At 39.6% G+C, this 11,094-nt stretch overlaps 1 protein-coding gene and 1 non-coding gene across 2 annotated transcripts; one reads left to right on the top strand and one right to left on the bottom strand.

The window, feature by feature from the left end:
* Nucleotides 1-9,025, bottom strand: LOC113034011 (STAM-binding protein-like A). Its single transcript, XM_026188283.2, has 10 exons — nucleotides 8,869-9,025; nucleotides 6,629-6,853; nucleotides 6,431-6,506; nucleotides 6,234-6,329; nucleotides 5,175-5,565; nucleotides 4,838-4,962; nucleotides 4,279-4,416; nucleotides 3,201-3,313; nucleotides 2,940-3,039; nucleotides 1-937 (listed from the first exon to the last, which is right to left on the bottom strand). The coding sequence occupies exons 2-10, from the start codon at nucleotides 6,829-6,831 to the stop codon at nucleotides 881-883; spliced, it is 1,299 nt and encodes a 432-aa protein (XP_026044068.2). The 5' UTR covers nucleotides 6,832-6,853; nucleotides 8,869-9,025; the 3' UTR covers nucleotides 1-880.
* Nucleotides 9,026-9,619: 594 nt separating this feature from the next.
* On the top strand, nucleotides 9,620-9,691 carry trnap-ugg (transfer RNA proline (anticodon UGG)). Its single transcript has one exon. It is a non-coding gene; the product is annotated as a tRNA-Pro (tRNA).
* Nucleotides 9,692-11,094: the final 1,403 nt, after the last annotated feature.

The following is an 11,094-nucleotide window of genomic DNA, read 5'->3' as shown; positions in this document are numbered from 1 at the left end:
TAAATTCATCTACAAGTTTATTCTTTTCTTGGCAATTAATTCGTAATTATGGCTAATCATTGACCTCTTCTAACAAGAGAAGGGAGCAAACAAAACTGGTTACAGAGGCATGATCCAGGGCCGGGTGGTTAGTAAAATGTTGTAATGTGGAGCATTCAGGTACATTCAGATTGCACACTTGTCCTCTGAAGCATGAACACATGATAAAGCTCGACCAATCCCTTATCCAAGAAACAATAAGGACATTTTTAAACTTCACACAGACACCTTTAACGGTAGAGGATGATCTGGAGTGATGGGGTATAAAAATAGAATACAGCGCAGCAACACAAGCACCGCCTGCATACCTGAGTTACAACTTGCTTTCACTTCTCTCATCACTCATTTAAAAGAACAAAGAATAAATTATATACTCCACACTGGACTTCATGTTGCAGACTGAAAAACTCAAAAACAAGTTTATGTTCTCATCCTTGGCACTTTATCCTTCAGGCAGAAACCAAAATGTGACGATGGTGCAAGAAAGGTTTGGGTTACCAGACGTGCGTCTCTCACTGATGAACGAACATCTTTATTAATGACAAAAGGAAAGAAGTACACCGCACACTGACAGAAACAAAGGGCCCCAAGAACAAGTCCTTCAGCTGGTTGCTTGTTTGGAAAGTGCAACAATATGTGGAATATCTTCTTAACAGAACAAAAAACATAAAAAGAAAAACGTTTGCAGCGTTGTTCTTATTGAGAACAACCGAGGTCCATAATTATGGTAAACTCGCGGCCAGCATCTGCTCAGAACCGCCCTGAAAATAAAAATGAGTGTTTTTTTTCCCCAGCTTGATGAAACAGTCTGTGAGTGTTTTGGTGAAACAAAGGAAAGAGATCACCGCAAATCCATCATGGACACGGTGCCATCAGTGATGGTGACATGTCCGGCGTGCTGAAAAAGGAGAAACACATTTCAGTTACATGCTCAAACAGTTAGCCACTACCGTACCCCATTCCCATCCCTCCTCCCCCCAAGCAGAGCCAAACAAGAGCTGGACTGGGAATCGCAGCAGACGTTTCATGTGGAGGCAGATATACGTCTCCTTGTGATTATAGCACAGTACTTTTGAAATATTTATTTCCTGGTTTACGCTCTCTTAACATTAATTAGCATGCTGTTGGCCAACGATGTGGACAGTGAGCCATTCATAAAGCTGTAATATCACACGTTTGCACACAAATAACTTGTGGAAAAATCCTTTTAAATTCTATTTTGGGACAAAAAGAATCAGTTTCTCAAGCTTTTGTTTTTTTAAACAGATTTGATTCTATACATGCAGTTTTTCATTACTGATGAAATAAATAAAAAAGCAATTCTCAGGAAGCTTTAGGTAGTTCGATCTGATGAAAGTTATCCAGCCCACAGATTAGTACGGAGTTAAAACTGGATGGCTTTCCTGATGCAACCCTCCCATCTATCCGCCTTTGGGACGGCCATTGTGAGGACACTAAGCTTGTGACTCCCTGAGGCTGGATTTGTGTCTCCTCCTTGTTTGGATGCTGGGATTCTTCACATGTTAGAGAAATGTGTTAACTATTAAAACATTTAAGTTATTTTATTGAAAAAGTAATAATCAAATCTATTTAAGATGTTTAATTTTTCTCTATGAACCTTTAATCTGACTGAGATACTGCAGTAAATATAAGAAAACACCTCCTATTGAGTAGATTTGAGTACTCTTTGAGTTAACTAACCTTTTAAAAGTGACCCAAATATCTCACATAAGGAAGAAAGAAAAAGCTACACTGAACCCTGGGTCATCACTTCATCTGCACTTTTTTGGCAATAAGCCCTGCCCGTGCCAAAAATCATATATGACTTTCCACAGAAAACTGTGCACAGTACATCTACGTATCTGTAGGGAAGATAAACTGTACTCTACAGCTGCGGGAAACAAGATCTTTATTCTGGAGTGTTGCATCTACCTCCATACCACCCTGGCACGTAAAAAAAAAAAAACCAGGCATGTGAGAATTTTTAGTCATACGTTATAAACATGTTTACTTTTTGCAAGACTACAGTTGGATTCCTTTTGAGGTTATTTCCCATCATGCACATGGTGGAAATTTACAAGCAGAAAAACTGGAGCAGAAACAAGGAAGGAGCTTTTGGCCACACCTGCAGTTTTGTGTGGAGTAGTTTGTTCTAAATAAAGATAAAAGAGCTTTAAAAAATAAAAAAAAAAGATCTGGCAGAATGTGGGCACAGCATGGAGAGAGCGCAGACTTTGAAAACTTCAAATAATGTTAAACATGGCTGACTTTATTGGAATGCCAAGACAGGAAAAAGACTCAGTTTCCTGACCACCAAACAGCAGATGATGATGATGCAATCCCACTACAGCTTTAGTAAGACTTGAGGTTTTACTGCGACACTGAAATCACTTTAATAGTGATTTGGTGGGAGGCCAATACTTTTCCTTGTTCTAACTGGCTGGTTAGAGGCAAGTAAAATAAGTTTCCAGGGGAAGTCGTGAGGCTCAGTCACTCAGTCTGTCAAGATGAGATTATTTTTACATCATTATTAACAATCCTTCAAAAAATAAAAGACTCCAGTTAGTTACTGGAAATTATAATCCTGTTTAAACACTTTGGGATTTTCAAAATAAAATGTAACTCCAGTTATAGGAGTTATAGAAATTAATCTGGATGCACAGAAGATGTTTTCAATAAAAGCCACCAGTTAATTATAGGATGCTTTAGTGGTAGATTTTTCAAAATAACAGCGTGTTTTTCTTTTTTTGTGCCACTTGCAGTTAAATTTGTTTTTATAATCCTAAATCATCTATACAACTTCAATATCCCCAGAAATTGCATCGTTTTCTTTAGCGATACAAATTCTGTCCATTTGCGACAACACTGCATCTATGACTTCACAGCACAGATATACTTACTGTAAATAGAGGTGGCTCTTTGCTGTGAGGATGAAACCCTTTCTGTTTACATGTGGAAATCTCATCTGTTCCCCGATCTGTCAGTCTGAAGTAGCCAATTCTGAAACACACACACACACACACACACACACACACACACACACACACACACACACACACACACACACACAGTTAGATCACAGAAAAAGACAAAAAAAAAAAACAAAAAAAAAAACACATCCCATAGTCTGTAAAGACAGGACACTGAGTTCTCCAACTCACTCGTTGAATTTAGGCGAGCAGACTATAGCGATGGCCTCTGGCAGCATGATCTGGTAGGAGCAGTGCGTGTGGAGGTCTACGCTGGACAAGAAGGCTGTCTGTGTGGGGTGAGTCTGGGAAACACAGAGGGCAGACCTCAGTTTACTTCAGTGCTCATCACACAGCAGAACAGGACCAGTGGTAGCCATGAGGACTTATTCTTGTGAACCAAACTGTAGTTTATGCAGGTCAGAATGTCTAAAAAAAAAGTTTAACTATACACGTGAACTAATACAAACTCAAAACCAATCAGTGAACAGTTTTACATTAGGCGGCAGGTTTTAGTACCTACTCGCCACTTTGGTTGATACGAGGTTCCACACAGTTAAGCAGCATTAAAGTACGATTCATTACTGAAGAATGTGATGGGTGGTTTCTAATCCCTCTGTTTAGACAGTTTTTGACAGCCTCCATTAAACAGTCCTCAATTTTAGCTTCATATTTGAGCGTTGCTTCTTCCTGTTCTTGTCGCTATTTTCAGAATGTTTTTGTAGATGCAATGAGGTTGCAGTTACATCTTTACTCGTGTGACTGAGCCATTGGTTTGCTCTGAGTTAAGAAGAATCTCAGTATGAGGTGAGCGCTCTTATTTGTAGTATTCATATAGTATTTTAATTTATTTAATACAATGCTAATATTTGGTGTTGTTGTATTAATACAATATCACCACACAAAATATTACGATACTTTTTCCCCTCAGCCCTCGTGAACACATGAGGAAAATCTATTTCAGTGTGAAATCAGACACAGAGGATTACCTCACTATGAATCAGTGACCTCCTTTTTAAGACATTTTACAGGGTGGCTTTGGTGACGTCTTTATCTTCTGGTTATCGTCTTATTTATCATCTATGCCTGATTTTACTCCTATAATTTACACGCATTTATATTTTTCTCTTCTGACATGCTCTTGTTTTAAAATTTCAGTGAGTAATGTTTTAATCTATTCTTTGAATAAAGTTTATAAGCTAAGCTGACTGGTGTGGGTGACTCTGATTATTCGTCAGCACTGACGCCAACCTGCCCATCTTTTACTCACATGTATCCAGCCGAGTGTGATAAGATCATACTGGTCCTGCATGAGGAAGAGTTCCTCCTCGTTTTCCGTGTCACAATAGTCCGGTCCGCCGCACTGCTTTGGTACGATGACGTGGGTCACAGTAAACGCATTTCTGGTCTGGACCAAACACAAAAAGCGTCTTGCTTTTATACTCATTTAAATTATGCATGTCCTGCTGTCTGCCAAAGTGCTACCCAAGGGCACTGCCTGCACAAAATTAACACTGAGCACTTACAGAGCTGCTAGCAAAAACGCTCAGTCATGCTCATAGAAAAGTGGAAAGAGCTTGAAGTTAACCCCACCAGCAAATGATATAATGTAAACAATGGGCAGAGTAGCCAAAGAGCAATGAGATAAGAGTCAAATTATCTTCTACACCTCTGAAGAGGGACATCAACTGTTGTTTAATTTAAAATCCACATTCATAAAATGTTCACAGTCTCAGAATTATTGACACAACATTTAGCACCTCTGGGCTCAAGGGCTGCATAAAAGCAACCTATCGCTCCAGCATAGCTACACTGTTCCAGCTTCTTACCAGTTTGCCACATAGGATGCCACAAGTTTCTACAGCTCTGCTTGTGTTGGCCTCAGCCAACCTCAGAAAGCTCCGGCACAACTCAGCGGGAACAGCCAACTGCCGAAGGGCATCCACCATTGTATCTGCAGAGACCATACACAAAAGCTGAATGGGAAAGTTAGACTCTTGTGAGATTCTGAAACAAGTCATGGTGCAAACAAACAAACAAACGAAATTAAGTAGGTCGGGGGGGAAAGAAATCAGCTCAGAGGAATAAATACTTTCACCCAGGAGCAGGGCAGCGCTTTAAATCCTGTGAAGGCCAGCCCACCGTGACACAAAAGAATGAACTCACTGTTATTCCCCGGGCTGACCAGAGACCCCGGCTTGAGTGAGCGGTCAAAGCTGGGCGGGCCGGTGGTGGGTGTGCCGATGGATGTGGGAGGGCGGTTATGTTGGTGGTTGGACAGTTCACCTGGGATCTGAGGAAAGGTAGGGGAGACTAACGGGGGGCCCTGGATGCCTGGGATGAGGGGTGTGTCAGAGGAAGGCTCAGCCGGAGTGGCAAACTCCAGAAGCACTCGTTGGCGCTCCTTCTCCAACTCTTGGCGGCGGATCATCTCCTCAAAGGCACTGAACTGCTCCTGCTCCCGCTGCCGCCGCTGCATCTCAGCCACACGTTCCCGCTCTGCGTCCAGCGCTCGCTGCTTGGACTGCTGCCGCGCCAACACCTCCTCCTCCTCTTTCTGAGCATGTAGCAAACACATCACATACTGGCTTAGTTTCAGCCGTGGTTTCTCTTTTTGGCCCTTTTTTAAACAGCAACATTAAATGTATTGATCTTTTTGATGATGAAACAAGTTTGCTGTAGAACAGTTAGTGTGGCACATGAACTGCTACTGATTGACTATTCAAGGTCAGCTTAGGTGCATATTAATGAACTGTGATATGAGGTTACTGTGGGGCTTGTTAATGATTCACCTGCTTATGGACTTTAAATGTAAATTGGTTTTTATTTAATTACTTCAAATCTCTTAAACCTTTCCAGTGTGACTTAACCTCCTCGGACCTGGCGTCCACATATGTGGACATCACATTTTGGGATGTCTAGACCAAAATAAAAAATTTTACTCTACAAGGGCCTGATAACCACTAACGAGGACATTATACTGCAAATGTTCTACTGAAATTTAAAACAAATGTCCTCATATGTCAATCTTATTTTTGTCAGAGATAAAATCAGGTAAAAAAAAAAAATCTGGAAATTCTTTGTTTTTACATTCATCAGGTCCCAAACAGCCCAAATAGCAAAGAGAATTTAAAAATGCATGCCATGAAAGAGTTCGGGTCTTAGGAGGTTAATGCAGCAATGTGATGCAAGGGTGTAAATTCACAAAAGAGTGTCTCAGCTCACCTTTTTGACAAGATATTGAGCATATTCCTGTTCAAATCTTTTCAGTAGAGCCTTTTTGAGAATCTCAGCCTGAGGAAACGCAACATCCTTCAGTTTCTGTAGATTAATCAGAATGAAGTAAGTGAAGTAAGTGTCCAACTTTCCTTGAAAACAATTAGTAATGCAAAAAAACAAACAAAATAAAACTGGATGACGACCTTTAGTGTGTCCTTTTTCTCAGGAATGTTGGCTGTCTTATAATCCCGATGCTTGGGAAGTTTTTCTATAAAGAGCCTTAGGAGGGGGAAAAAAATATCAAGACCCATAAAGGTCAGAAAACTCTTAAGAGAGGTCTTTACGTAAACTCCTTCAGCTTACTTCAGTCAATGCGGACAGAAATGTGAAAAGACACTCACGTAATATATTTATTGTAAAGGACAAAGGCATGCTCGATGTTGCCCTCCTCCGTGTAGATGTTAGCCATGCGGATCATCTCCATGCCTGAGCGGAAGTAGCGGCGTGGGGGCATGTCGTCATTAATCTCCACTGAGCTGCCCTTCTTGGTCAGGGCGCGGACGCGCTCCTCCGGCTGCAGGCTGACATCAGTGTGATCGGCCATCACGATGGCTCAACCTGTAAGACTGGAGAAACAGGCTGACTCAGTGGTGCCTTTAAGCCAACAGTGGATTCATAACGCCGGGTTTAAACATCCGAGAGCCTTTGAACACACTGTCAATCTGAATTCTGACTTGGAGGTAAAACTAAACATGATTATTTTGGTTAATACTGAGAAAAAGACAATTTAACACAATTATTCAAAGACTGTGCAGAGTCAGACTTTCATTCTCAAACAGGAATTGGAAAGTCTAAGCAGGTAAAAAACAAAACTATAGAGCTAACTAGAGTGGGGAATAAATAAGAGAACATTTAGTTGGCCCCCTTTAAACCTCTAAAATGCTGCACATTTGTTTCACAGTTTTTATGTCAGACACTGCTTCATCTGCTTTCAGAACTCTTTACAACCTTCATGAGTCCTAAGGAAATGTACATTTTATTAGAAGTTAACAGCAAGAAGGAATCTTGAAAAAAAAAATTAAGGCATATCCAGCTGGAGTTTTTAACAAATGACTCTATTAGGAATTCACAATGACATCACTGGAAACTATGCGTATATAGAGTATATTTTAAGTTAATTAATTCAGTAAGTATGTAGGAAACACAGACTCTCGTATACGCTAGCACAAAGAGGCAGTGTGTCCTCAGTATCAAGGCCACAACTCAGTCTAAAAATCACTGGCTGCTGAATATATTTAGGGAAAAAAAAACTGCTGGGAGGCTGCTATTGATTCTCCCATGATGGCTTCTTGGCTAGAAGGCACAGAAACACAGTGTGTAAAGAGGCGGCCACTTCTTAACAGTTTAGCTCAAGAGGTGTGGCGCTGATAAAAGCAGCGGAGGGGTGGTACTTGTGGTTCATGTTGTCCAGTGCTATCTACCGTTTTCTTTCTAACATACACAGCTGCACAAACAGTCTTGTCCCCCCCCCCGCCCAAAACCCCCCCCCCCCCAAAAAAACAATACAATTGTGTGTGTATATATAGACTATATTATATATGGTCTATATAACAAGTTCGTAATATTATGCAACACATATTTAGTCACTGCTTTGTTAAGTCTAAATTATTTATGTTGCCCACATAAAGTAGATGATGAACATAAAACTAAGGAGATATTCATGGATAAAAACTAAACTTTATTACCAATTACAACACTGATATCTGCATAAAATATTGAAACTTGTTTTGTAGACTCAGAATAGGCCTGTAGGAAGTGACTACCCGTGATGGTATTTTTGGTAAACAAAATTTGCTTTATGGATAAGTGTCTGTAAGCCTAATTATAAAAACGGCTTAAAGATATTATGTATTTAAAAAGGTGTTATTTTTCATTTGGCTCCAATACTCTTCTTCTAAGCAAGAAAGCCTAGAGAAACCTTAAACCTTTTAACATGATTATCCAGTAATCTACCCTTATTGTAGACTCACACAGAATTAAAACAGGCCAAAGAGATGACACAACCACAGCTGGGGTTGGCAGCGTGTGATACTAAATTTTATAGTTGAGATAAACCCTCAAGAACTTCAGAAGTATTCAGTCATCAAATGCGGGTAAAAATTAGATTTCTCAACATGACTGTGTATTTTAAGTCTATATAACTATATAATATCAAAATTAACCTGCAATAAAAACACGAATAAGGTGCTTGACGTGAATAAATTCCTTAGAAAATTTATTGACAGAGTATTTGAGAAAGTAAAACGTAAAAACCACAGTGACAGTAACTTTTATGTTTACAGTCAGTGTGATCTTTATAGAAACGGGTAAATTACAAATATGTCGTGCCAGACTTCGTTTTTTTATCCAAACAATTTGCCAGCTCGGTCATGGCCTATTTAACCTTCAGGGTTGCTTTCACCTCCTTTAAAAACTTCACGACACTCCCTGTGTGTCACTATATTTTCCCATCGATCCCTGTATCCCTGTCACTGAACTGATCGAGCTCTTTAAAAACGTCGCGTTAGCCTGTGCTAAGTTAGCCTCTAATAAACGGGTAAAAAGCTCTCCACCTCCGTACAAATTCCATCATCCTTCTTACCTGATCGAGCCGTGAACCTGAACCCGAAGCTCCCACAGAACTACATACAAGTGGATAATAAACACGGTCAAATTACGGCCCCAAGGCTAATTGTTAGTAAGCTGCGCCTACAACCAACAGCATCTGTACACTTCCGCAATCAAAGCAACTTCCGCCCGACTAATCCTCACGCAAGCGCAGAAGTATCCCTGTAATTTAGTTTCTTTCGCATGGATATGGGCTTTGTGTTGTGTTTAAATATATATACACTGATCTGATTTTTAAAGGTGAAAATTTTCAGACAAAAAATTGATTTATTTTAAGTGTTTGATGGTCATTTTGCAGTCTTTTGCTATTTGTTTGTGTAGCTATTAACTTCATGTGTTTTCAAGCTTTTCCTATATAAAAACATTTTCTAGCATTTCATTGGACAGTTCGCCTCGTACTTTACACACGCATGCGCTGTCCTTCCCCAGGTGGCCTTGTGCTCTGGTACTTTCCCTTGCTTAGTGATATGCATTTGAAACGGCTGGTCCAGAACAGCGGATGCGTTTCAGGCTGAATGGGGTGACGTCAGCCATCAGCCCAGGCACCAACCAATCAAACCACGGTATCCTGAGAGAGAGCGACGTGGTTACTCGTGCAGTCTGGCATCAAAATGTCGAGACCTTGATTACTGTGCTCAATAATGAATATACTGTATATTAACAGTGTAACCAGCAATTAGCCTAGCTCGTTCGAATATGATGGACGATGTTCCACGAAGCAGCATGGCTCGTTGGTCTAGGGGTATGATTCTCGCTTTGGGTGCGAGAGGTCCCGGGTTCAAATCCCGGACGAGCCCTTTATTTGTTAATGTTTACGGACTGTATGAGATCGTGGGCGCTTGGGCAGTAAAAAAAAGTATACACATCCATTGATGTAGCGCACTTTATGCAAATGAGTTCTCACTGTGTTCGTCAGGCTTATCTGCGTGTCTTTAGGGTACTTTGTGGGTTTATTAATTATATAATCGTAAATAGAATTCACATGAAATGTTCTGAATTACACGGTAGGGATGGAACAACACATTTATTTTGAATTCCTTTTTGTGATCACAGTTTACTTCATTATATTAATTGAACATTTAAGGATGAAATTGGGAATTTAAACCAAAAATTAAATGACAAATAAATTTGGAAAATAAATCCATCCACTCCTTCTTTTGTAGAGTTCTTACCATAATAACATATTTGTTTGCTTTGGCATATTTTATATCATGACCTGTATTTATTTTATTATATTAAATTCATTTCTGCTAGTTTTTTTTAAAGGTTTAAGATATTTAACAATATTGTTTAGCAACACATGAACGTTTTAAATCATTGGTCAGTTGCCACTAATGGATAAATAGCTTGTTGACCTACTTCTCATTTTTAAAATATTTTGCTTCCAAGGTGCCAGACTTTCATATAAGTTGGCAAAGTGGGGTTTTTTTGGGTTTCTGCAGGTCTATCAAATTTCTTCTTTGCAATTTCTTCTTTCTATGCATAAAATACAACAAGCATTTTTGGGCATGTCTATCTCAAAAACCTACAATTTGTAATTTAGTTTACTCTTAAAAAAGAGAGACAAAGACAACAGAGTTTGACAGGCATGAAATAGTATTTCTGCACAAATAAAGTGACCCCCAAAGCATCTGAAATTAGGGTGTATTTCTTTTCTGAGGAAAAAAAAAGTTGGGGATGAAAGATGTGGCAGGCCTGAAAATCCTATCTACAGCAGGCAGAAAGGGAATTGGGTACGGCGGTGAATGTGTAAAGCCCTCTGTAAAACACAGTGGAAGCATGTTGATGGCTTTGCACTTCATGGCGATTGCCAAGATCTTATCAAAGACCTTATCTTATCAAAAATGACAGAAATATGGACACAGATAAATACTATGAGGGAATGTAATTTGGAGGGTGTCTGACTGGCAGAAGGTTTATTTTTCACAGACTGATCCCAAACAGACTGGCAATGCAGAAAAAGCATACTTGGATAGAAAAACACACAGAGGAGCATGGACCGGGCTAGCCAATGTTCAATAATGATGACCTCAACATTAGTGAATAGTCAACTACCTCACTTTTTGTTCAACAATAAACAACCCATAACAATCCTTTTTTGATCCTTTTAATTATAATTCAGGTAGTGTGGGATCATCTTGAGAATATATAATATGTAGAATGATGAAGTAAAATAGAATATCACAAAACATTAGTTAAA

The sequence above is a fragment of the Astatotilapia calliptera genome, chromosome 12 (assembly GCF_964374335.1).
Source record: "Astatotilapia calliptera chromosome 12, fAstCal68.1, whole genome shotgun sequence".
Classification (NCBI taxonomy): domain Eukaryota; kingdom Metazoa; phylum Chordata; class Actinopteri; order Cichliformes; family Cichlidae; genus Astatotilapia; species Astatotilapia calliptera.
The sequence above is the reverse complement of the archived record's forward strand: the minus strand, read 5'-3'. Positions and strand labels throughout refer to the sequence as shown.

Bases quoted from the DNA above. Each gene is read 5' to 3' on its own strand.
- LOC113034011 (XM_026188283.2), bottom strand. From the start codon at position 6,831: ATGGCCGATCACACTGATGTCAGCCTGCAGCCGGAGGAGCGCGTCCGC. The intron at 3,314-4,278 runs GTGAGTAAAAGA...TGTGTTTCCCAG, and splicing joins TCACACTCGGCTGGATACAT to ACTCACCCCACACAGACAGC. The intron at 938-2,939 runs GTAAGTATATCT...CTCCTTTTTCAG, and splicing joins AAGAGCCACCTCTATTTACA to CACGCCGGACATGTCACCAT.